At 36.7% G+C, this 24,340-nt stretch overlaps 1 protein-coding gene across 17 annotated transcripts in view; it reads right to left on the reverse strand.

Moving 5' to 3' along the window:
* Positions 1–24,340, reverse strand: part of HYCC1 (hyccin PI4KA lipid kinase complex subunit 1) — a 177,809-nt gene that overhangs the window by 128,042 nt on the left and 25,427 nt on the right. For all 17 annotated transcript variants that reach the window (XM_089917731.1, XM_089917730.1, XM_089917729.1 and 14 more), the window contains exons 2-3: positions 9,235–9,313; positions 3,828–3,929 (exon numbers count right to left, since the gene is read on the reverse strand). In XM_089917731.1, coding sequence (XP_089773857.1) covers positions 3,828–3,929; positions 9,235–9,285 — 153 coding nt within the window. In that variant the 5' untranslated portion in view covers positions 9,286–9,313. The remainder of the gene's footprint in view (positions 1–3,827; positions 3,930–9,234; positions 9,314–24,340) is intronic.

The raw sequence follows: 24,340 nt of genomic DNA on the forward strand, positions 1-24,340 counted from the left end.
TATATATATATATATATATATATATATATATATATATTTTTTTTTTTTTTTTTCCGATATGCGGCCTCTCACTGTTGCGGCCTCTCCCACTGCAAAGCACAGGCTCCGGACGCGCAGGCTCAGCGGCCATGGCTCACGGGCCCAGCTGCTCCGCGGCACGTGGGATCCTCCCGGACTGGGGCACGAACCCGCGTCCCCTGCATTGGCAGGCGGACTCTCAACCACTGCGCCACCAGGGAAGCCCTAACCTGAATATATTTGAGACAAGCAATGGAGCATTAGAACATGCTGTATTCCTAGTGTCTTGCTTGAACTTTTGAATTATTTTCTCATGAAAACATTGTTATACTTGGTGGACAGGTTTCATAATACTGTTAAGAGAGAACTGCACCTCAAGTATATTTTGATGTGTTAAATGGCCTTTTTATGGTCTAATCATCATGTACCTTCTTTCCATTCTAAAATACATTCTGAATTCTGAAACAACTGAGTTACAAATGAAATTTTACAACAATCTATTCATAAGTAAGAAGCTGTATCTTAAGAGAGAATTTTAATGGTAACAGAAATGTATCATAAAAATGCCTTTAAATGACTAAAGCAGGGATAGAAGATGGAAAAGAGCTAAGTTTGGGTAAATTCACAAGAGAATCTTCCAAACATTTTTTGAATTGAACAGTTACTGAGAATACAGGTAGGAAACAGATACAGAAAAGTTGGAGGGCACTACTCTTCATGTGCCAGTAGCCAATGAACTGACCTCCTCTCACTCTGGGATTGCTATGCCTAGAAGACTTTATGCAGCTTTTTCAAAAAAAACAGCTGGTTTCATAACAGACTTGAGCATTGTTAGCCTCTAATCCTATGCCTATCTTAGTCAATTAAAAGCACTGGTTAAGGAAATTTCATTGTATCCATAAACTGCCTCTTTACAGTTTCTTGAGCCTGCCACACATACCTGCCTCAGGGCCTTTGCACTTACTATTCCCTCTCTGGAAAGCTCTTGCCCCAGTTTTATTTTCTTCCTCTAATTCATTCAGACCTTAATTCAACCATCACCTCCTCAGTCCCAACACATACTTCCCCTACTCTGCTTTATTTATCTTCACAGTTTTATCACTGACATTTTATTATACATTTAGGTATTTGTTTAATGTTTCTTTCACCTACCAGAATACAAGTTCTAATCTATAAGAAAAAGAATTTGTTCTGTTTTGTTCACTGCTACATTTCTAAGTGATTTCTGGCACACTATATGTGTTCAATAAGTATTTATCAAATGAATTTAACTGAATAATGAAAAAGTACTACTTGTAAAATCCAAATACCAAATTTCCCAGACTTCAAATAACAGCAGAATCAACGTTCCAAATTTCAAAAATGCCAAAAGACAATGACGTCAACTTTTTGGGAATATCTCCACTTTAAGACACAAAATGTTCTAAAGAGCAAAAGGAAGGTTATGATGTTAAAGTAGACACTGCTATATTTTAGAAGCACTTCTAAGTACATTTTTAAAGACTGAGTTGTCTTTTTAAGAATACAGAATACACACTGTCTTTACCACATTCATCAGGCTAAAAACATAAAACAAACTTACATGCAAAACCTCCTAAACCAGTGCTTCTGAAAGTGTGGTCCATGGACTGAAGACCATCTACAAACTGTTACCAGTCCTCAACAATATAAATACAGAAATTGAGAGGAAATATTTAAAAACTTTTATAGCAACTTGATATGGCTGCAATAACCAAGAGGGTGATCAGCAGACTTATTGAACAGGGTATGGATCAGTTAGGGGTCATCAAATTTATGTGGTACCTCGCATGTGATGTGAGTTGCATACTTGTCATACACATTAGGTACACATATTGGTCTGTGAGAGACTGGAAAAAAAATATTAAACTGGTACTTCACCACAAATAGTCTGAGATATACTGCTCTGAGCCATCAGAGCTCACTGTCATCTGAATGAAAGAAATGTTATGAACCAAACTAGCCTATCAGAAATTTACCTCTATCCAAAGCAGCCTGGTTAAAACACACTTCATTAGAGAAATAATTTTTAAGTCTTTCAAAATACTGATCAGTAAATGATAAATAAGACTTAATTTGTTAAAAAAATAATAATAAAGCACACAGCTATACTTGATCCATTTGGTAAAATAATTCTCAAATAAACATGGAAAACTGTAAGACAGCTTCTACCCAAATACTTCAAAAACTAAAACCCTTCAAGAAAACAAGCTACTATACAAATTAAGAAGCTTTGGGAAGGAGGAAGGTTGCTCTATTTAGTTATTCCAGTTAAAGTTTTTGTCTTGTCAATATAAACCCTAGTCTTTTTTTCAGCACCTAAAATTCATAATCTTTATAATCTTCTTTATGGAATAATCGTAGAAGCTGGGTTATTCTAGACCCCCTCCAAAAGAGGTTACCTACTCAAATAACAAAAGACTCTAGTTTTGATAGTTTCATCCCAAAGGCATATAGGTCCACATAGGACTAGACGCCAGGGTGTAAGTTGTTTTACCGCTAGATAATAGGACTAGTGGTCTTAGAGCCTATCGTTTCACCTACCAAACTCAAGTATAAGAAGAATGCATACCTCATACTCCTCCTCTCTACTCCACCTCTTTCCATTCCCACTGACACTGCCCTAGTTCAGGTTCTCAACAGCCCTCCTACACTGTTGTCATAGCCTCCTAGTCTTCTTGCTTTCATTTTTTCCATTCTCCAATCTGTCCTCCACATAGCCACCTTCCTAAAACAATCAACTGGTCAAGTCATCAGCGCAAAAAAAGTCTAACCTGCTTATGATGGAATTCTAGGCCTGCCATGGTTACAACCTAAACCTACCTTTCCAGCTTCAGTTCCCAACAGTCTTTCATCTCTTGTTAACTACTGCATTAGCCTATTTGCTTTTATCTGAATGCCATGCCTTTTGATTTTCCTCACTATTTCCAATCCTTACCTATTATATTTCTACTATGAATGGTTGGATTTATAAGCACCAGAATCTGGAGTATAGATCATTTTGTCACCTTCAAAGTAAACTTGCTATCTAAAAAAGAAAAGGAAATGCGGGGTGGGGTGGAGGGGCACGCAGAGAAAAGAAGAAAGGACTGGGAAAAACACCAGCAGGACCAAACTACTTGCTACTCCTCAAATTCCGCATATTTTCTCAGGCCTCCATATACTATCCCTACAGCTTGGAATGTCCTTTTACTTTCCACACCTGGAAAACATGTGCAAATCCATCTAGACTCAGTTAGGCATTGCCTTGAAAGCATGTATTTACATATTTCCTCCCTTTCCTCTTACGGGATAAAGACCATGTGCTACTCATCTTTGATTTTCTGTTTCCTAGCACTGCAGCTGGCTCATAATGGGCACACAAATATTTGCTGAATGAATAAATGAATGCAGTGACCCAGACTTTCCAAGGCTATCTCCAGCAAGATAGATATATAGATAGATAGATAGACAGATACCTACATACACAATGCATAGGTAGATGAGCAGGAACATGTTCAGAGGTGGCTTTGGAATATGGTAATAATTCTATTTCTTGGTCTGGGTGATGGTACACTGGAGCTCATTTTATTATAATTTTTTTTATTCTGCCATTTTTCTGCACATAAAGTATTCTTCTCTTATCCCTCTATCCACTTCTCAAAAGTAATCAGCTAAACACTCCAGAATATATATTATAATTCTTTAAGCTATACTTTTCTTACCCTTTTTAATATATGTGTTATTTTTCACAGTAACAAATTAAAAAAGCAATCAAATGAATACTACTAGCACAATAAACTGTTACTTACCTCACTTTGTGGCTCCTGGATAACTTTATAGAGAGATGAAACTAAAGAACTCTTGTCTTTCAAATTTGTAGCATAATTTGGTAAAGATGTTTCTGGTAGTGTCTAAACAAATTTTAAAAAATACATTTTATTTTTATGAAATGTCCAGAACAGACAAATCCATATACAGAAAGCAGACTAGTTGTTGCCAGAGATTGGGGGACAGGGAATTGGGAGAAGGAAGAATTGGGAGTGACTAACCAGGTATGGAGTTTCTTTTGGAGGTGATGGAAATGTCCTAGGATTAGATGCTTGTGTTAGTGGCACAACATTGTAAAACCACTAAAAACCACTGTATTTTCATCTTAAAATAGTGAATTTTTCATTATGTGAATTATATCTCAACAAAAAAATTGTAAAAATAAAATAAAAGATATATTTAATCCTCAACATCAACAGGGACATAAATTAACATTCAGCACTTCATCTTTGATCACAGTTTGGGGTTAGAAATAAGAATACAAATCATTTGTAAAGCCAGAGATACATTTTTTGTAGCATTATACAGGTTATCAATCTTATTAGCAGTATTTTATCCTGTTTCTTAATAAACATGTTATATAAGGATCTAATGTTTCAAACCTTAAAGCCACAGATCATCTATCAAAGTAACTCCTGAGTTACATGTTGTGACTGTTAAGTAAGACTGTTCTACTTTACAGAATTGGGGGGAAATTTTTTACTTCTCAGAACTGGAGAAGAAGATAGTCACACTACCAACAAACTAGTGTTCTTAATTCCATTTAAAATAGCAGCAACTAATCACAGAGCCACCCTTTCAGAAAGGACACTATGACCAGAGAGGAATGGGAAGAGATAAAACTCCAGTAGTAAGTCAGACGGTTTAGGATAAAAGTAGTAGGGAAATCTGAAGAAAAACAAAAACCACTTCAACATAACAAATGATAAAAACCTATCCTTCTAGAGTATACCCCTTCCTTAACAACTTCTATCTCCCAAGTCATTATTTTTTCCCATGAAAATTATTTCTATCAATCAACCAATTAGTCAACAATGTTAATCCTGCAGTAGATATAATGTCTCAAGATATTGCTAACAGTCATGCCAAGATATACACTATTTCTTACATGTCCCACATCCTAGTATTTCATGATTTAAAATGGGTTATGGTTAGTGTATATAGGTGGGTGTGTGCATAAATAGACATAGAAAATTAAACAGCATTAATTTTTATAATAAGGACATTTGGTTCATTTTTACCCTACTGTGAACTCCTTGAGGGCAAGAACTATCTTATCTCTCCATCCACAGCATTCAACACAAAGCCTCGTACTCAAATCTTTGCTGAAGACATTTATATAGATGAACAAAATAAGAAATAAATACTGTCACTGTTTACTCTTCAGTAGATTCTTTAAAAATAGGTCACATTTCACCTTAATATATATGAGTGAAGAGCTTCTTTTTTAAATTTATTAAGATAGCTTTGTTTACCAGAATGGTAAGTAAATGTGAACTGTCTGGGAACCTCCCACAATTCTTGGGGGGGGGGGACGGAAGCGGGGAGTTTCGCTGCAGCTGCTTACACAAAGGGGAGATTAGGGCTTTCTTCAGTATTTCAAAAGCATGTAGCAAAAGACCTCCAGGCAACATTCCATTTCCGTTATTTGATCAAGAGTAACCTAATATTGATGGAATTTATATAAAAGGGAATAATAGTCAAACAACAGATTTCCAATCACCTGAATGATAATGAACCTAAGTATACATGTAAAACACATTAATATATGTGTGTGTATGTGCACACATGCACACACGTGTCTAAACATAAAATTTTAAACCAAGTGAATTGAAAAATAAATCTTAAAAAATGATTAGTGAATAGAAAGATTATTACATACACTATCTAGGCCAAAACTGGAAGAGTCATTAAAAATGTGAACTACAATTTTCAGTTTATGTACCAATTAACCCTCATGAGGTAAAATATTTTTTGTGAAACAGCCAAAAGCAAAAGGACAGCTCTTTTCTGAAAAGACAAGTTCTAGAAAATATCCTGGGCCTAGGCTACTACTGCTAAATGAGAGGAAGGATCTCCCAAAAATTAGTGTAGTGAACTATTATATTTTATCACAATTCTGTCATTATTTCATTTTGTGAATGTGGGAAAAGTTACTTTTGTCTATAGAAGGAGAGAAAATACAATTGCTGTGTTTATGAACAGCGCTTTGAAAACCTTAAGATCTAAAAGAGCCTATGGATTTAAATACTATGACAGCAAACCTTTAAATTTTCTTACACTGTACTAGTTCAAAGGTACTTCCCTTCTTAAATACCAGCTAAGCTTTCTCACTTTTCAGAAGGCAGAACTGGAGACAAAAGAAGTTATAATGGGACATTATGGTAGGAAATTAGTGTTGGCAAAATTTGAAGAAGACAGATGCTTCATACTAAACTATCATTTGGCAGATGGCTTTTATAAAATGTAAGGAAGTGATATGAGTTGGGTAGAAGAGAATTAATGAAGATGGACAGATGGGTGGAGAACCAATAAATAAAACAATTCTGACCAACAACACTACACATAAGACTAGATTTTGAGTCACATATTGCGATTCAGTGACTACCAGAAAATCAAAAATTTGGTGGATAAATCTACATATAACATTAAGAAAAACACAATACAATCTGAAAGATAATATTTTACAAATAAATATTTGTAAAGACAGAGATTGAAATAACTATTCATGATGAAGTCTGAGTCTAATTCTCTTTGTTGGTATACTAAGAGAATATTAATGAGGGCCCATAGCTAGAGTAAATACTAGTTTTTCCAAAGGCAAAGAAGAAAAAAGAAATAAAAATTGCCCAAAGCAAACTGCATTGTCTTTGTGCATTTGAAAGAATGTTGAGTGACCTTATGAGGTTGGGGGTTCAGACTGTACCCATGGAACAGTGCACAGCTAAAATCATCTTCAAAGACCACCTATTTCACGTTTTCTGGTGAGGATACTGAGACCCAAAGAAGTTATGTGATTTGTCCAACATCGTAAAACCACCTAGAGGAAAAATTATGATTAGACCAAAGGGTGTCTGACTTCTCAGCCCCATGTACTCTGTACCACTTACTTTATTAATCATGATGACCTTGGCCTTATTAGCACCACGGTTATTAGATTAAACAACCAAGCAGAGGCATAGATAGATGACAGATAGATAGATAGATATATAGATAGGTAGATAGATAGATAGATGATCCCTAAACTTTACTTCTTAAATACTTTCACCAAAATACATAATTAACATCACAAATCATTTCAAAAGACAAGATATTCAATTTTAAAAGTATACTTGGGAGATTTGTTCTCATGCACCTTCCTATCTTCTATCACTTTTACTATGCTGCTGATTTTGTCTGGTAACCTTAATTTCTTCATCAAATATAAACAGAGCTGAATTCAACACACATTAACACAATTCAAAATAATTTTCAGAAATGCCTACCAAATTAACCAAGGAATAGGAAATATCTTCCCTTATACTTGACAATAATTTAAATCATTTGTTATGTCAAATTGATTGAAAATTGGGTAAATTTAATTTTGGCGGATTAGGGGAAAGTTAAATAACCTTTTATTTCATGGGGCCCAGGATCTTACTCCCCTCCTCTCAAGGAAAAGTTTCCTTCCCAGGAAGGGAAAGAAATAAACAAAAAGATGGGAAGGGAAGAGAATTAGTCATGATTTTCAGTTATTTGCCTTAATAGTTGATCCTCCCCTAAGCCTCACCTCCTTTATCGAGCCCTCTTGACACAACTCCCATAGTAAAGAACGGCTAACTGGCTCTATTTGCTTTTGCAAATTTTACTTCATCATTAATATAAGAATGCCCTAGAAGTGGTATTCAACTGCTAAACTTGACAATTTTAATCAACTTGCCAAAAAAAAAAAATCATGGTACTGAACCATATTAAACACTCTTGAAGCAGGAAAAAAGCTTAAAAACACAAAGACAACATACGTAAGAAAAAAAGGCACACACCAGATTTAATCAAACTATTAAAATATGTATACTATATACAGTGCCCTTTTATAAGTGCATGTATAACTACATCACTTTATGATGAGTTACGGGATCCACAGAAAGATATTCAATTCATGACTATAAAAGCTGAGAAAATGAAAACCTTTGTCATTCATCAGGATGAGATAACGACGGGTAAGGCCAGCTACAAAATTAATAGGACACATTGCTTCTCTCAAGGACATACTGCAGCTAAAAAGTGTCATAACCTCCATTTTTGAATGACTACTGTATTCTTACTCAGTGAGAAGCCTTGTAATCTAAAATCATAGATATCAAGAACTTTGTCATTTAAACATATATTGGTTAATAATGAAACATCCCACTCTTGGCAGGAGGATCTAAGTCACCTAGACACAGAGAAGCAGGCTTCAGATAAGGGGTTTCTGAACCGAACATTCCACACAGATGTTAACTTTGTAGTTCCCAAGACAACATGACCCTGGGTCCACTTCACAGTCCAGGCCAGATTTTAACCCCATTACACATAGCTCTGCTTTGTTTTGAGTCTATCAAAATACTGTTTCGTTTAAATTTCACCTTTTCTGAAAATCCTATAACAATTTTATTTTTTCCTTTGTTTGGTGAGATGCCTACAGGGTACCTATTGTACAGTCTCCCTCACTGAAACAAGCCAATAAGTCTGACTTTTGTCCGAGGCCTTGGGCTAACTTGGCTGGACAAAAAATGACAATTTCAGCCCAAACCCTTCCTTCCTGTGGTTCATGATCAGGAAGCTCACATAATTATGTGTAACAACAAGACCCAGGGGACAAAAAGAAGTTAGTTAACTGGTTAAAGGAACACTATTTTAACTATCATAAAGAAGAGTTCATGAGACAAGAAAACAGAGTTTTATTTTTCTTCATCAACTAACCAAGAGTTATATACTGCTTATACAGGCACTGGGTTAGCCAGCTAGAGAAAGATGCACTGATAGAAAGTTGGACAAATATCTTCCCATCTCCTCCTCATCGTTGATCTGCCCACTCCCAGTGCCCCCCAAATTGGGAGAAACATTTCAACAGTGAATCTTTCATGCTGGATGGAGAGAATGACATCAACTTTCAGAGACTTTAACCATTCTTTGTGGTGTTGCCATAAAAGGGAGAAAACAAACTAAACTACTTGGTGAAAAAAGGAGTCAATTTCCTAGGAAAGATTACTATGTGTAAATAATCCCCTAATAAGATTTTTTGGAACATTATTTTGCTTCCACAGATATTAAGCTTTTTAGCCATTAAAAAAAAAAAGTCACTGGAATTTAAACCACAGACACAACTTCTTTGGAATATAACTATTATATTAAAACAGTAAATATTACCTTAAACTCTGACAACCATTCCTCCACAACCCCTTTCTCTGAAGTGAACATCTTTCCACATCTGTTCTAAACCTTCAACCTGAAAATTAACATAGAAAAATGTTAAAATATTGAATATATTTTCTTTATAGTCAGATTACCAAGAATAGAAGTAATCCTATAAAATTTAGCTACTTGTGAAATTAAAGCAGTTTCAAACATAAATTACTGGGTTCATTTCAAAACCAATGTGCACAAACAAGCATTAAAATGCAACAATTTGGGCTTCCCTGGTGGCGCAGTGGTTGAGAGTCCACCTGCCGATGCAGGGGACACGGGTTCGTGCCCCGGTCCGGGAGGATCCCACATGCCGCGGAATGGCTAGGCCCGTGAGCCATGGCCGCTAAGCCTGCGCGTCCAGAGCCTGTGCTCTGCAACGGAAGAGGCCACAACCGTGAGAGGCCCGCGTACCGCAAAAAAAAAAAAAGCAACAGTTTTGACAAAAGTATAAATATCATAACATGATGAAATTGGCTCTGCAATTTTTCATTCAGCTTTTAGTAATACCAGCTGCAAAACATACTGGACATTTTCCCCTAGTTTCAATTAAATAATTCCAAGTAGATAATGCATCTTAAGGAAACTGTAGAGGGACTTCCCTCATGCTGCAGTGGTTAAGAATCTGCTTGCCAATGCAGGGGACACAGGTTCGATCCCTGACCCAGGAAGATCACACATACCGCGGAGCGACTAAGCCCTTGTGCCACAACTACTGCGTGCCCCAACTACTGAAGCCCCCGCGCCTAGAGTGCATGTTCCGCAATGAGAGAAGCCACCGCAATGAGAGAAGCCACCGCAATGAGAAGCCCGCGCACCGCAAGGAAGAGTAGCCCCCACTCGCCACAACCAGAGAAAGCCTGCGCACAGCAGCGAAGACCCAACACAGCCAAAAATAAATAACTTAATACATAAATTCATTAAAAAAAAAGAAAACTGCGAAAAACATTTTAAAACTGAAAATATAAAAAGACGTGCATCCAAAACTAACTTTATACAAAGCATTAATTTAATTTGCTTATATTTCAGTTCTTTACTACAGTAACAATCTATCTAGGCAAGCCACTTGGTTCCCTGAAAGCTTAATATTCATAAAACAGAAGTAAAGTGGTAATATCCAAGATAATGACCTTAGTCTTAACAATAGTTATTCATAAGATTGGAATTTACTTAAGTATAAATAAGAAAAAAGGAAGTAAAGGAAATGCAAAACAAATTTATCTCAAGCAAAACTTTTGTCAAAGTACAATGTAGTTTTCTTCACCCATCCATCTATAGGAGAATAAACTTAAAAACTGTTTCTTGAGGAGAAACTTTATTAGCTCTAGCTGAATTTCCTAACCTCCTAAGTCAGGCACAAACCCTGCATTAGCCTTCTTAATTTTAATCAGCATTATCATGTAGTAGAAACCGGGACAGAATTGACAGAAACTGAATCCTGATTCTATTCTTACTTATAGTATAAGCTTGGGCAGGTTATTTGCCTTACTTTTTTCATTCACGAAATAGGGCTAACCACAGTACCTACTTTCAATGGATTATTGTGAGAATTAAATGAAAAAATGTAAATAAAAGCACTTATTACAGTACCTTGCAATAAAAGTGTTATTACTGTGCAATATTATTATCAAAGAATATCAACTTGTATAGCCTCTACTCAGCTGTCTATCAAAGTATACAGATACTTCATAATGAACAACACAGGTTCTTGCAAAGAATACATTCTAATGTTTCTGTTGTCTAATTTCCATTTAAAAAAATGATTAAGAAAAAAATATATATTCACTAATTCATTTATTCATACATGAAGAATTACTTGAGAGATATGCATCTTATTTTTTCAGGATAAAAAATAGCCCTTTTTGGGCTTCCCTGGTGGCACAGTGGTTGAGAGTCCGCCTGCCGATGCAGGGGACACGGGTTCGTGCCCCGGTCCGGGAAGATCCCACATGCCGCGGAGCCGCTGGGCCCGTGAGCCATGGCCGCTGAGCCTGCGTGTCCGGAGCCTGTGCTCCGCAACGGGAGAGGCCACAACAGTGAGAGGCCCACGTACCGCAAAAAAAAAAAAATAGCCCTTTTTTATTCTAAATTTTATCCTTGGATCAAGCCAGACTATTAGAAAACCACATATTTGTACCATATTATTGATTTTATAGAACTGTCCATTCAAATAAACTGGGCTTTGGAATTATGCCCAAAATGTTACTGAAAACCCTGCTAGATCACGTTCTTCCCTTTAAAATCCGAAGGAGGAGAAAAATCACATCTTTCAATCACATTTTTCAATACCAGGAAAAACTCTCCTTTAGAGTAACTGGTTTACTTTTTCTTTTTTGTTTTTTTAATTGTAGTAACTGATTTTTTTTAATTTTTTTATTTTTATTTTTATTTTTGGCTGCGTTGGGTCTTCGTTGCTGTGCACGGGTTTTCTCTAGTTGTGGTGAGGGGGGGCTGCTCTCGTTGCAGTGTGTGGGCTTCTCATGGCGGTGGCTTCTCTTGTTGCGGAGCATGGGCTCTAGGCACGCAGGCTTCAGTAGTTGTGGCACGTGGGCTCTGTAGTTGTGGCTCACAGGCTCTAGAGCGCAGGCTCAGTAGTTGTGGCGCACAGGCTCAGTTGCTCTGCAGCATGTGGGATCTTTCTGGACCGGGGTCAAACCCATGTCCCCTGCATTGGCAGGTGGATTCTTAACCACTGTGCCACCAGGGAAGTCCTGGTTTGCTTTTATATTATGGATACTGTGAATCTCATTACAGATTCTCTTTGCTTTGATTTTAATAAAATGGGAGTCAAAGTTTCTGCCCTAACTCTGTAAGCAGGCCAGGATTAATTTTATTTATCATTTTATATTATACACTTACCCTTATTTTCTTTCTACCTAGATCTACTTATTTTTATCCTGTTATACATGTTTGTGAAGCAAAATGAAGCAAGGTAAATAGAAATACACATGAGTTTTCTTTTGTATTTATCCACTGTTTATCTAGTAAATTAGGACAGAAAGCAATCCCAAGTAGAGTGACACTACATCAAGTTACAGAGAATTGGGGAGGTAAAATTTTTACAAAATTTCAAAATAATTCTCTACTTAAAATTAATTTTTAAAAGGTTAAAAGGAATCAAGAGGCATATGCAAATGGATCAAGAATAGTCAAAGCAATCTTGAAGAACAACAGAGTTGGAGGACTTGGATTTCTAAATATCAAGGCTTACTATAAAACTTACCAAAACCATAGTAATTAAGACAGTGTGGTATTACCATAAAGTATTATCATATTATCATCATATTATCATTCCCAAAAAAGAAAATGGAACAATTTAGAGTGACCAGAAACAGACTTACACATATATTATCACCTGATTTATGAGCAAAGTGACAGTGTAATTCAGTAGGGAAAGAGTAGTCTTTATAAAAAAATGGAACTAGGTCAACTGGACAGCTACATGGGGTACGGGGTGGGGAGAGAACCACAACCTATAGCTCGTGCCATATGGAAAAGTCAGTTGCAGCTGGATCACAGATCTAATTTTAAAAAAGTAAAACAAAAATTTGAGGAGAAAACATAAGAGAATGCCTTCATAACCTTGGGGTAGGCAAAAAATGTTTAAATAGGAGGCACAAAAGCACTAATCATAAAAGGGTTTTTATAAATTGGATTCATTAGAAGAACTTCTGTCTGCCAACAAATGAATGGATAAGAAAATGTGATACACATACACACACACACAATGGAATATTATTCAGCCTTAAAAAGAAGAAAATCCTGCCATTTGCAACAACATGGATGAACCTGGGGGACCTTACGCTAAGTTAAATAAGCCAGACAAAAAAGACAAACACTGCAAGATCTCACTTGTACATGGAATCTAAAAAAGTCAAACTCATGGTAAGAGAGTAAAATGGTGGTTTCTAGGGGGGTGGGGGAAATGGGGAGATGTTGGCCAAAGGGTACAAACTTTCAGTTATAAGATGAATAAGTTCTGGTAACCTAATGTGCAGCATGGTAACCATAGTTAGTAATAATGTATACTTGAAATTTGCTAAGAGAGCAGATCTTAAGTGTTCTCACCACACACACACACAAAAAAATGGTAACTATGTGAGGTGATAGATTTGTTAATTAGCTTGATTGTTGTATATCAAAACACCACGTACACCTTAAATATATATAATTTTTATTTGCCAATCATACCTCAATAAAGCTGGGCGTGGGGGGGAATAGAAAAACTTCTATTCATCAAAAGATACTACTGTGAGAATGAAAAGGCAAAACCAAAGCCTGGGAGAAGATACTTACAATTGACATACCTGACTAAAGTCCCATATCCAGAACATATAAAGAACTCATAAATTATTAAGAAAAAGGCAGAAAATTCAATAGGAAAAGCAAGCATGTCACTTATCCAAATGGAAACTTAATATAAAAGGTGCTTAAATTTGTTAGTCATCAGGGAAATATCACACACACACACACACGCACTTACAAGTATGGCTAGAATGAAAGAGATAGTACCAAGTGCTGAAAAAGATATGAAGCAACCAGAATATTTATACACAGCTAGCATGGATGTAAATTAGTACAGTATCTCGGAAAACACTTTGGCAATATCCTCTAATTGAACACATGCATACTCTAACAACGCCACACATAAAAATATACCTTACAAGGACTTCCCTGGTGGCCCGGTGGTTAAGAACCTGTCTGCCAATGTAGGGGACATGGGTTCGAGTCCTGGTCCAGGAAGATCCCACATGCCAAGGAACAATAAGCCCGTGCACCACAACTACTGAGCCTGCAGTCTAAAGCCCGCGAGCCACAACTACAGAGCCCACGTGCCACAACTACTGATGCCCGTGAGCCTAGAGCCCATGCTCCACAACAAAGAGAAGCCACTGCAATGAAAAGTAGCCCCCGCTTGCTGCAACTAGAGAAAACCCACGTGCAGCAACAAAGATCCAACACAGCCGAAAATAAATTAATTTTAAATATATATATATATATCTTACAGAAATGTGAATATATGTCTCTGAAAGACATGTTCAGGAACATTCACAGCAGCAGTTTTTGTAAACAGTCAAAAACTAGAAAGAGACCAAGTGTCCATCAAGAGTAGGATGGATAAATTATAGTATATCATACATGGAGTTCTACACAACGACAATAAGCAAACTATAACTACATCAATGTCACAATATTGGGAAAAGGAAGGCAAACAAGAGTACTGCTATACAATTGCATTTATATAAACTTCCAGAACAGGCAAAATTAATCAATTTTGTTAAAAATCAGAAGAGTGGTTGCTCTTGAGGCAGTTAATTCTTGGGTTCTGGTAATATTATGTTTCTTGATCTAAGTGCTGGTTACACAGGTGTGTTCTTTTAGTGAAAATTCATCAAGCTGAACACTTATGTTTTGTGCAGTTTTCTGTGTATATATTATACATTAGTAACACCAGACAGCTCCAGGCCTCTTATCATTCACTTGATACAGATCAAATGGAAGCCCTCAATTGCATAACTGAGTTCACATGAATACTCAGTAAAATTGTCCCTCTCCAAACTTCTTTGCCTTCCTCTGCAGAGCTCAAAAGGGAGACCTCAAAACAGCACCCCCCAGAAACTTTCACAGCCTCACCACCACTACCTGCCTCCACCAGGACTAAAGTCATTTTCTCTTCCCCGCTGTTGATGTCAGGAACCACAAAAAACTACAGCTCCCAGGTTACACTCAGCCCTTGCACACTGATCTTCGTAACTCTTTGCAGGCCCTCTATCTTACCTTCGTCTCCTATTCCACCCTAATACTGGAAGGAGGTTCTCTTTCACTGTGCCTTCTGGAATTGACAATCTGTTACCAGCAAAATCCTCTATATCTTCAACAGTTCTCTCACTATCACTCTCTTCTTGTTCTAACAAGAAGCCTGACTCTTCTCTGAAGACACTGCTTTCCCTGCAATCTTCTCAAAGAGGACTGCTTTTCCTCTCATAGCCCTGGAAGAAACCACTGGCCCTAGAGGTAATATTACCATTTCAGATCATTCTCCCTCTCTCCCCTCGAACCACCCACCCAACGCTGTTCCGAAACTCATGAAACTGTCATCTATCATTCAATTCCTCCCTTTCATTTCTAGATGATTTTAGCTCTGGCTCACTGTCATGTTTTGAAACTACTCTTCCTTCTCACTCCCTGAACTCTGAATTCCTAAAAATCTCCTACAACAATACTGTCTTCTTCCCTGCCTCAGCAACTCAATCCTATTATCATGAACTAGACCAAACATTTACACTTTTAAATATTGAGCCAACCTGAAAGAACACCCAATGGTCAAAGTTGGAACAATTTGAGCAACAGAACAAATAACGTAGTAGTGAATTATTACCCAAAGTATAAAATAAATATACATGAGTCCATATTGATATAAATAAATGACTAAACAAATAAATAAATGTTAGAGAATAAGAGACAAATCTTTTTTTCAGAAGAATTCCAAATAATATATATAGGTATTTCCCCCTCTAGGAGGAGTTTAGTCTCTGCCGCCTCCCCAGTGAGAATGGGCTGGACATAGTGATCTCCTTCCTAAGAAGAGAGTATGGAAAGAGGAAAACAGTAAATTTATAGTGGAGAAATCTGATAAACACTGCCTTGATCAAGGTTAACATCACCCATGATGTCATGTGGATATCATGTACCCTTGATATGATGAGAAGGGCACCTTACCTCTAAAAAGCCATAAACCCAGTATAATCATGATACAAACATTAGAAGAAACTCAATTTGAGGAATGTTTTACAAAATATCTGACCTATATTCCTCAAAACTAAAAGGTCATGAAAAATTAAAAATGCTGAGAGACTCGCAGACCAGAGAGACTAAGGTGACATAACAACTAAATGCAATATGGTCTCCTGGATTGGATCCTAGAAAAGAAAAGAGATAGTAATAAAAAAAAAGTCTGAAATTTAGTTAATAGCAAAGTAATAGTAATGACAAATGTACAATGGTAATATAAGATGACATTAGGAGAAACTGAAACTGGGTTTGGGGTATACAGGAATTCTTTGTACTATCTTTGAAAATTTTCTATAAATCTAAAATTGTTTAAAACATTATTGAGGCTCTGATGTATTTCTGTTCTAGGATCTAATCCAATTGACATTTACTGTATTCAAAAACAAAATTTAAAAGCACAAGAACACATGAGCACATATTTCATTAGTCATCACTTATCATGTAGCCACAGTCTACTCATATTTTCATTATTATGAAAATAGTTTTGAGCTTGCAGACACCATGAAAGGGTCTTCAGGACCCCGAGAGGTCTCAAGATGATACTTGGAGAACCATTACCCTAGTCCTTGTCATTACCCACTCTGATCGTTCCTCTTATCTTTTCGGCACACACTTTTATGTACTCAGACCCCAAAACGTTTTGACCATACATGAATCTAATGTCACCTTCCAACCTTCTCCTTTCTCTCCTTACCCATTTCAAATTCTTTAGTCAATTATAATCACCATTTTAAATATGCTCCCTCAACTCCTTTGCTCTTACTAGCTTTACTCCTTTAGCAAAAATATAATTTTGGTAAAATCCAACTCTCCACCTAGTCCATGTGAGCACCCATGCAGCTGAACAAGGTGGAGAAAACAACTAAAACAACACCTAAAACTTATGACCAAGAACCTGACTCGAGCTCTTACTGCTGCCTGGTAATAATGCAGTGTCCTCCTCCCCATAGTCCATTCACTTTGCTACTGTCCTATTTAATTGTTTCGTGCATTCTACCTGATCCTCAAAACCCCAAAACCATCTCCCCATTCCTACTCTCAGCTGATGATTTTAATTCCTACTTCACTGACCAATCAGAAGAGAACTTCCACAAACTCCCAAATGTCTACCAATCTTAAAGCATCTGTATCTTTATACTCCATCTTCCCTTCTGTTAACTATAAATGAACTGTCCATGATCCTATCTGCGGTCAATCCTTTGAATTACACACCACAACCATCCTTTCTTGTCTACCTAAAGAAATTGCTCCAACGAGCCTCCTTCTCTCCCTAATTAAATTTCTCCCTCTCTACTAACTCACTCCCCCTAAAAAACTCTCAACCTTATTTCCTCTTCAGCTATTTCCATATTTCTCTGCTTTTGTTTTATACTCAAACTTCTCAAAAGAGTTGTATGCTTGTTTTTAATTCCTACCTCCCCTCATAACATTTTTTTTTTAGTTTTTAGAAATCAACTTTGAGGTATAATTTATACACAATAAAATGTACACATTTTAATGTACAGTTCTACGCATACATCTATGCATACATCATTTTTTATGTTTTTTTCCCTGTAATTCATTTCTAATCTCATAGCATTGTGGTCAGAAAAGATGCTTGATATGATTTCAATTTTCTTAAATTTACTGAGGCTTGATTTGTGACCCAAGATGTGATCTATCCTGGAGAATGTTCCCTGCGCACTTGAGAAGGAAGTGTAATCTACTGTTTTTGGATGGAATGTCCTATAAATATCAATTAAATCTAGCTGGTCTATTGTGTCATTTAAAGCTTCTGTTTCCTTATTTATTTTCATTTTGGATGATCTGTCCATTGGTGTAAGTGAGGTGTTAAAGTCCCCCACTATTATTGTGTTACTGTCAATTTCCTCTTTTATAGCTGTTAGCAGTTGCCCTATGTATTGAGGTGCTCCTATGTTGGGTTCATATATATTTATAATTGTTATATCTTCTTCTTGGATTGATCCCTTGATCATTATGCAGTGTCCTTCCTTGTCTCTTGTAACATTCTTTATTTTAAAGTCTATTTTATCTGATATGAGGATTGCTACTCCAGCTTTCTTTTGATTTCCATTTGCATGGAATATCTTTTTCCATCCCTTCACTTTCAGTCTGTATGTGTCCCTAGGTCTGAAGTGGGTCACTTGTAGACAGCATGTATATGGGGTCTTGTTTTTGTATCCATTCAGCCAGCCTGTGTCTTTTGGTTGGAGCACTTAATCCATTCACGTTTAAGGTAATTATCAATATGTATGTTCCTATGACCATTTTCTTAATTGTTTTGGGTTTGTTTCTGTAGGTCCTTTTCTTCCCTTGTGCTTCCCACTTAGAGAAGTTCCTTTAGCATTTGTTGTAGAGCTGGTTTGGTAGTGCTGAATTCTCTTAGCTTTTGTCTGTAAAGCTTTTGATTTCTCCACCTAATCTGAATGAGATCATTGCCAGGTACAGTAATCTTGGTCGTACGTTCTTCCCTTTCAACGCTTTAAGTAGATCATGCCACTCCCTTCTGGTTTGTAGAGTTTCTGCTGAGAAATCAGCTGTTAACCTTATGGGAGTTCCCTTGTATGTTATTTGTCATTTTTCCCTTGCTGCTTTCAATAGTTTTTCTTTGTCTTTAATTTTTGCCAATTTGATTACTATGTGTCTCAGCGTGTTTCTCCTTGGGTTTATCCTGCCTGGGACTCTCTGCGCTTCCTGGACTTGGGTGGCTATTTCCTTTCCCATGTTAGGGAAGTTTTCAACTATAATCTCTTCAAATATTTTCTCTGGTCCTTTCTCTCTCTCTTCTCCTTCTGGGACTCCTATAATGCAAATGTTGTTGTGTTTAATGTTGTCCCAGAGGTCTCTTAGGCTGTCTACATTTCTTTTCATTCTTTTTTCTTTATTCCGTTTTGAAGCAGTGAATTCCACCATTCTGTCTTCCAGGTCACTTATCCGTTCTTCTGCCTCAGTTATCCTGCTATTGATTCCTTCTAGTGTATTTTTCATTTAAGTTATTGTATTGTTCATCTCTGTTTGTTTGTTCTTTAATTCTTCAAGGTCTTTGTTAAACATTTCTTGCATCTTCTTGATCTTTGCCTCCATTCTTTTTCTGAGGTCCTGGATCATCTTCACTATCATTATTCTGAATTCTTTTTCTGGAAGGTTGCCTATCTCCACTTCATTTAGTTGTTTTTCTGGGGTTTTATCTTGTTCCTTCATCTGGTACATAGCCCTCTGCCTTTTCATCTTCTCTTTCTGTGAATGTGGTTTTTGTTCCACAGGTTGCAGGACTATAGTTCTTCTTGCTTCTGCTGTCTGCGCTATGGTGGATGTGGCTATCTAAGAGGCTTGTGCAAGTTTCCTGATGCAAGGGACTGGTGGGGGTAGAGCTGGGTGTTGCTCTGGTGGGCAGAGCTCAGTGAAACTTTAATCCGCTTAACTGCTCATGGGTGGGGCTGGGTTCCCTCCCTGTTGTTTGTTTGGCCTGAGGCAACCCAACACTGGAGCCTACCTGGGCTCTTTGGTGAGCCTAATGGCGGATTCTGGGAGGGCTCACAGCAAGGAGTACTTCCCAGAACTTCTGCTGCCAGTGTCTTTGTCCCCACAGTTAGCCACAGCCACCTCCCGCCTCTGCAGGAGACTCTCCAACACTAGCAGGTAGGTCTGGTTCAGTGTCCTGTGGGATCACTGCTCCTTCCCCTGGGTCCCGATGCGCACACTGCTTTGTGTGTGCCCTCCAAGAGTGGAATCTCTGTTTCCCCCAGTCCTGTCGACATCCTGCAATCAAATCCCACTAGGCTTCAAAGTCTGATTCTCTAGGAATTCCTTCTCCCATTGCTGAACCCCCAGGTTGGGAAGCCTGACGTGGGTCTCAGAACCTTCACTCCAGTGGGTGGACTTCTGTGGTGTAAGTGTTCTCCACTCTGTGAGTCACCCACCCAGCAGTTATGGGATTTGATTTTACTGTGATTGCGCCCCTCCTACCATCTCATTGTGGCTTCTCCTTTGTCTCTGGATGTGGGGTATCATTTTTGGTGAGTTCCAGTGTCCTCCTGTTGATGACTGTCCAGCAGCTAGTTGTGATTCTGGTGTTCTCGCAAGAGGGAGTGAGAGCACATCCTTCTACTCCACCATCTTGGTTCCTTAATGGTATTTTTTAAATAACAGAAGGTTTTAATTTTGATGAAGTCCAATTTACCATTTTTTCTTTCATGATTAGTATTTTCTGTGCCCCATTTAAGAAATGATTGCCTACCCAAAGAATTCAATTTCTCTAATAGATGTAGAGCTATTAAAATTCTTCTATTTCTTTTTATGTCAGCTTCAGTGAGTTGGTCAGCAATACTTTGTGTGTGTTGCTGCAGTTCACTTCAGGAGAAGTGTGTCCCATGTGATCACTATGAGGGAGGACTTTGAAAGCTTGTGCCTGGTTTCCTCCTGACTCTACCTGATGCATCTTTTTCCTTTACTGATTCAGCTTTACATGCTTTCAGTGTAATAAAGCATTGTGAGTGTAATTGCCTGAATCCTGTGAGCTCTTCTAGTGAATCATCTAATGTATGCGTGCCATGAGGTATCTGAAATAAGCTTATATGAAGCCTAAATCTTCTTATATGAAGCTTTCTCTTCATTTTTGGTTTTCAGCAGCCTATGATAAATCTAGGTGTGTTTTTCTTTGAATTTATCCTGCTTAGGGTTAGTTGAGTTTCTTGTATCAGTAAATCAAGTCTCACAGAAAGAGCTCATATTACGCTTGGAGTCAGCTAAATCCAAAAACTTTTCTCATACAAATTGCTTCCAAACCAGGTTACTCCTATCTTGTACTTATTATCTAATCTATTCTTTAAAATCTAAGTTACAATTTTGCCTTTTTAAATTGACTCACACTTAATAGATACATAAACATTTGCTCAGTGAATGAAAAAGTGAGCAAACCTTTGAACCTTTGCTAGCTTGGGCCCTGAATTCCATTCTGTGTGTTTAATATAACATTTACCTTGTTAATTAGCCCTCCATGGTAGCTGACATCATAGCATGCAATAAAAGTGATCCTGAAAGCAAGGAATTTTGTACTAGAGAAAAAGTAAGGAATCAGAGCTAGAGATATGTTGTAAAACTATCCATGAATAAGCAATAACGTAGAAAGACACCAGCCACTGTGGAGAGCAGATCTGAAATGAAAATTAGTACATTTCTAATTTTTAAAGGTAAATTTATTTTCCCGTATATAAAGTAATGTAGTATATTATCTGCCACAAGTGTAATCTGAAAGCACCTTCCAACAGTGGGATTAAGATCACTTCAAAGATATTCATGTCTTTTGATAACATTCTATACCATTCTTCATTAAAGCTTCGATTTCAGTAACTTTCATAATACTTGATTACACAAGGGCTTCTTAACCCTAAGGGGCAAATTCTTTTCCATTATAACTTATTCTCTGCACTAAACTGAGGTGACAAAGAGACTAATTTATAAAGAGATTTCTTATCTAGTTGTTGTTGTAAGTTAAAAAAGGAAAATAATTACAGTACTGAATTATAAACATGAATGAAAATTCAAATCATTAGTTAACTTATCATTAGTTGTGTTTTCTTTAAGAACAGTAATATACTCAAGCATTTTAGTTGTCTTTACATGGAGTCAAAAATCTTCAGTACAATGTAGAAATATTTTTAATTACATGTGTAATTTCACAGAAATATTAAACTATACCATAAAATTACAAAAAGTGAAAATTTCAACTGGCATTCATGTAATTTTAAATTACCAAGTCAAGCCAGTTCAAAACAAATCTAAATATGGTAAAACTTAAAAATTCCCTCAGATGACAAGTTTTTATAAATTTCAAAAAAGAAAAAGTATCCTAAGAAAAATAGAAAATGTACAAAGATTAAAAATGGGACCTGAAATATTAATGCATTATATGAGAAAGAGGTTAATAGAATTTTATAAAATGTAGTATAAGTAGCTAGAGAAATAGAAGATGAAAAACCAATAGTGTGTGTCAGTTTACAGAAGTTTTTCTTTGTCCTTACCACACTGTGACCCTGTAAAAAAATTTTCTTTCCATTAGACCTGGGTTCCATGGTGAATAAGTTATGACTATAGGTACCACTAAAGACTAGGGAGGACAAGAAGCAAAATGACCACAAAATTGAAACCGTGATTTAAAACCTTTTTCTCTCCACCAGCGCTCAGCAAGAGACTCTCTACAGTAGCTATCCCACCCCCACATTTCATATCTAATATGTAATCTGTTAACATTTATGGCAAAGTCTTGATTATATAACTTTAAAGCTTTATAAACCTAATTAGATCTCTCAAGCAATATTCAACATATACTCTCACATTAAAAAAATCTTTATTCTTCTCAAAGGCAAAAGGAACAAAATTAGAATAGGTATTTCCTGCTGTGTATCTAACTTCCTATTTTTCTCAAATATATCTTGGAACAGAGTACTTAAAATTATATTAGAAAGCTCTCTAGGATTCTATGCAGTATTTCACAAGCAGAGTTAGTAATGTGTGAAATGAATTTTTTATATTTTCAGTATGTCATAAAACCTTTCTAAATCTAATGTCTTTTTCTTCAGTCCCCCACATTATATTTTAATTTTAACCCTAATAATGATTCCTGAATTCCTCAAGGAGCTTTCCAGAAAGCATATCATAAAAATGTTGTCACAAAAAACATATAACTTATAAATGTTTTACTCTTATCCAATTAAGGAAGAACATAAAAAGAAATAAATGTACTTATAACTTTCACTGTAAAACTCTAAAAAATATTTTCACTATTATTTCACATCATCCCTTGCATCATGAAGTATTAACTATAAATTACTTCTGAATCTTTTAAAACCATTTGCTTTATATGTCATGAAAATCAAGTTTCTATAAATCTAAAGAACAAACAAATTTCTATAAATGGATTGTGACACATCACAAAGTTTTAAACTTCTGTCCTACAAAATGGGGCCATTGCAGTAAATTAAGTGCCACCAGAAGATTACCAAGATTCCTAGCTGAATTTCAGGAAAACAGAGCAGAAGGAAATGTTCAGATTATGTTACAGAATAAAATTAATTTAATCTTAGTGATTTTACTGCTTAGAAAATGACCACTCAACTGGAGAGCCCTATGAAACAGGAGGGTACCTGTGCTGGTGCTTGAAAAGAAGTGCTACTGATTGCCTCATTGCCTACTTGAGTCCTCAAATGAATAAAGTTTCCTCTCAGGGCACAGGGAGAAGGAATATAATTTATAGGTCAGTAGAAGAGGTGTGAGAAATTTTTCCAAAGACCCATAACTTAGGCCTATTTTCCCCATAAGTCAAAAACAAGTGTCTGGTTATTAAAAATAGAGCAGAGATTTTTACTATGTGAAATGTTTTTTGCATTCAACATCTTTTGCCTACCCCAAGGACTAATAAAATCATGTTGGGATACCAATGTATTACGGCAACCAGGCCAGTGTGTTTCTTTTGGAAAAGGGAGGACAATTAGAAGAAAGGTAGCAATCCCTCTTCTCATTTCTCATTTCTATCTTTCTATTCTTTTCAAACCCTCCAGGACTTCAGAAGAACCTTTTGTCCAGGGAAAGAATATCTGATTTGAATTTAAATAATACAAGTGAGGAAAAAAACACTTTGATATCTGGACTAGCCCCCACATGCTGCTTTCACCAAAAGAATGCAGTGAACACAATGCTGTGAAACTTCGGAGGCCAGGCCTTAGGAAATCTGCAGCTTCTACTTTCATGTGTTCAGAATCCTAACACCATACTGTAAGAAGCCCACACCATCATGAAAGGTTGCATGGAAAAGAACTGAGGGCCCTGCTGAGCTACCAGCTAAGAGTCAGTACCAAGTACCAGCCACAAGACTGAGCCATTTTGAATATTCCAACCAAGCCAAGCCTCCAGATGACTGTAGCTTCAGCTGACAACATGAAGTAGAAGATCTGCCATGCTAAATCTAGTCAGCCTCAGATTTGTGAGAGATCAAAAATATTTGCTGTTTGAAGCCACTAAGTTTGGGGATGGTTTGTTAGGCATCAACAGATAACCATAACACCTATCTTAATCAAACATGTAGGACATAACTTTTTAGTGCAAGGCAGTGTGCTAACTCCTATCAGAGAATATTAGATTTTTCAAGACATGATCCCTGCCATCAAGGAATTAGATTTTTCTCTGAAAACTTGTAGTTAAACCTATTATTAATAGGATATAATCTATGAATGTCTAATAAATGTGTTTACATTCTGCTGATATATATATTTTTTGCCTGATC

This window comes from Delphinapterus leucas, chromosome 9, assembly GCF_059928025.1.
Source record: "Delphinapterus leucas isolate spDelLeu-1000000601 "Yukka" chromosome 9, BTC_Dleu_Yukka2, whole genome shotgun sequence".
Taxonomy (NCBI): domain Eukaryota; kingdom Metazoa; phylum Chordata; class Mammalia; order Artiodactyla; family Monodontidae; genus Delphinapterus; species Delphinapterus leucas.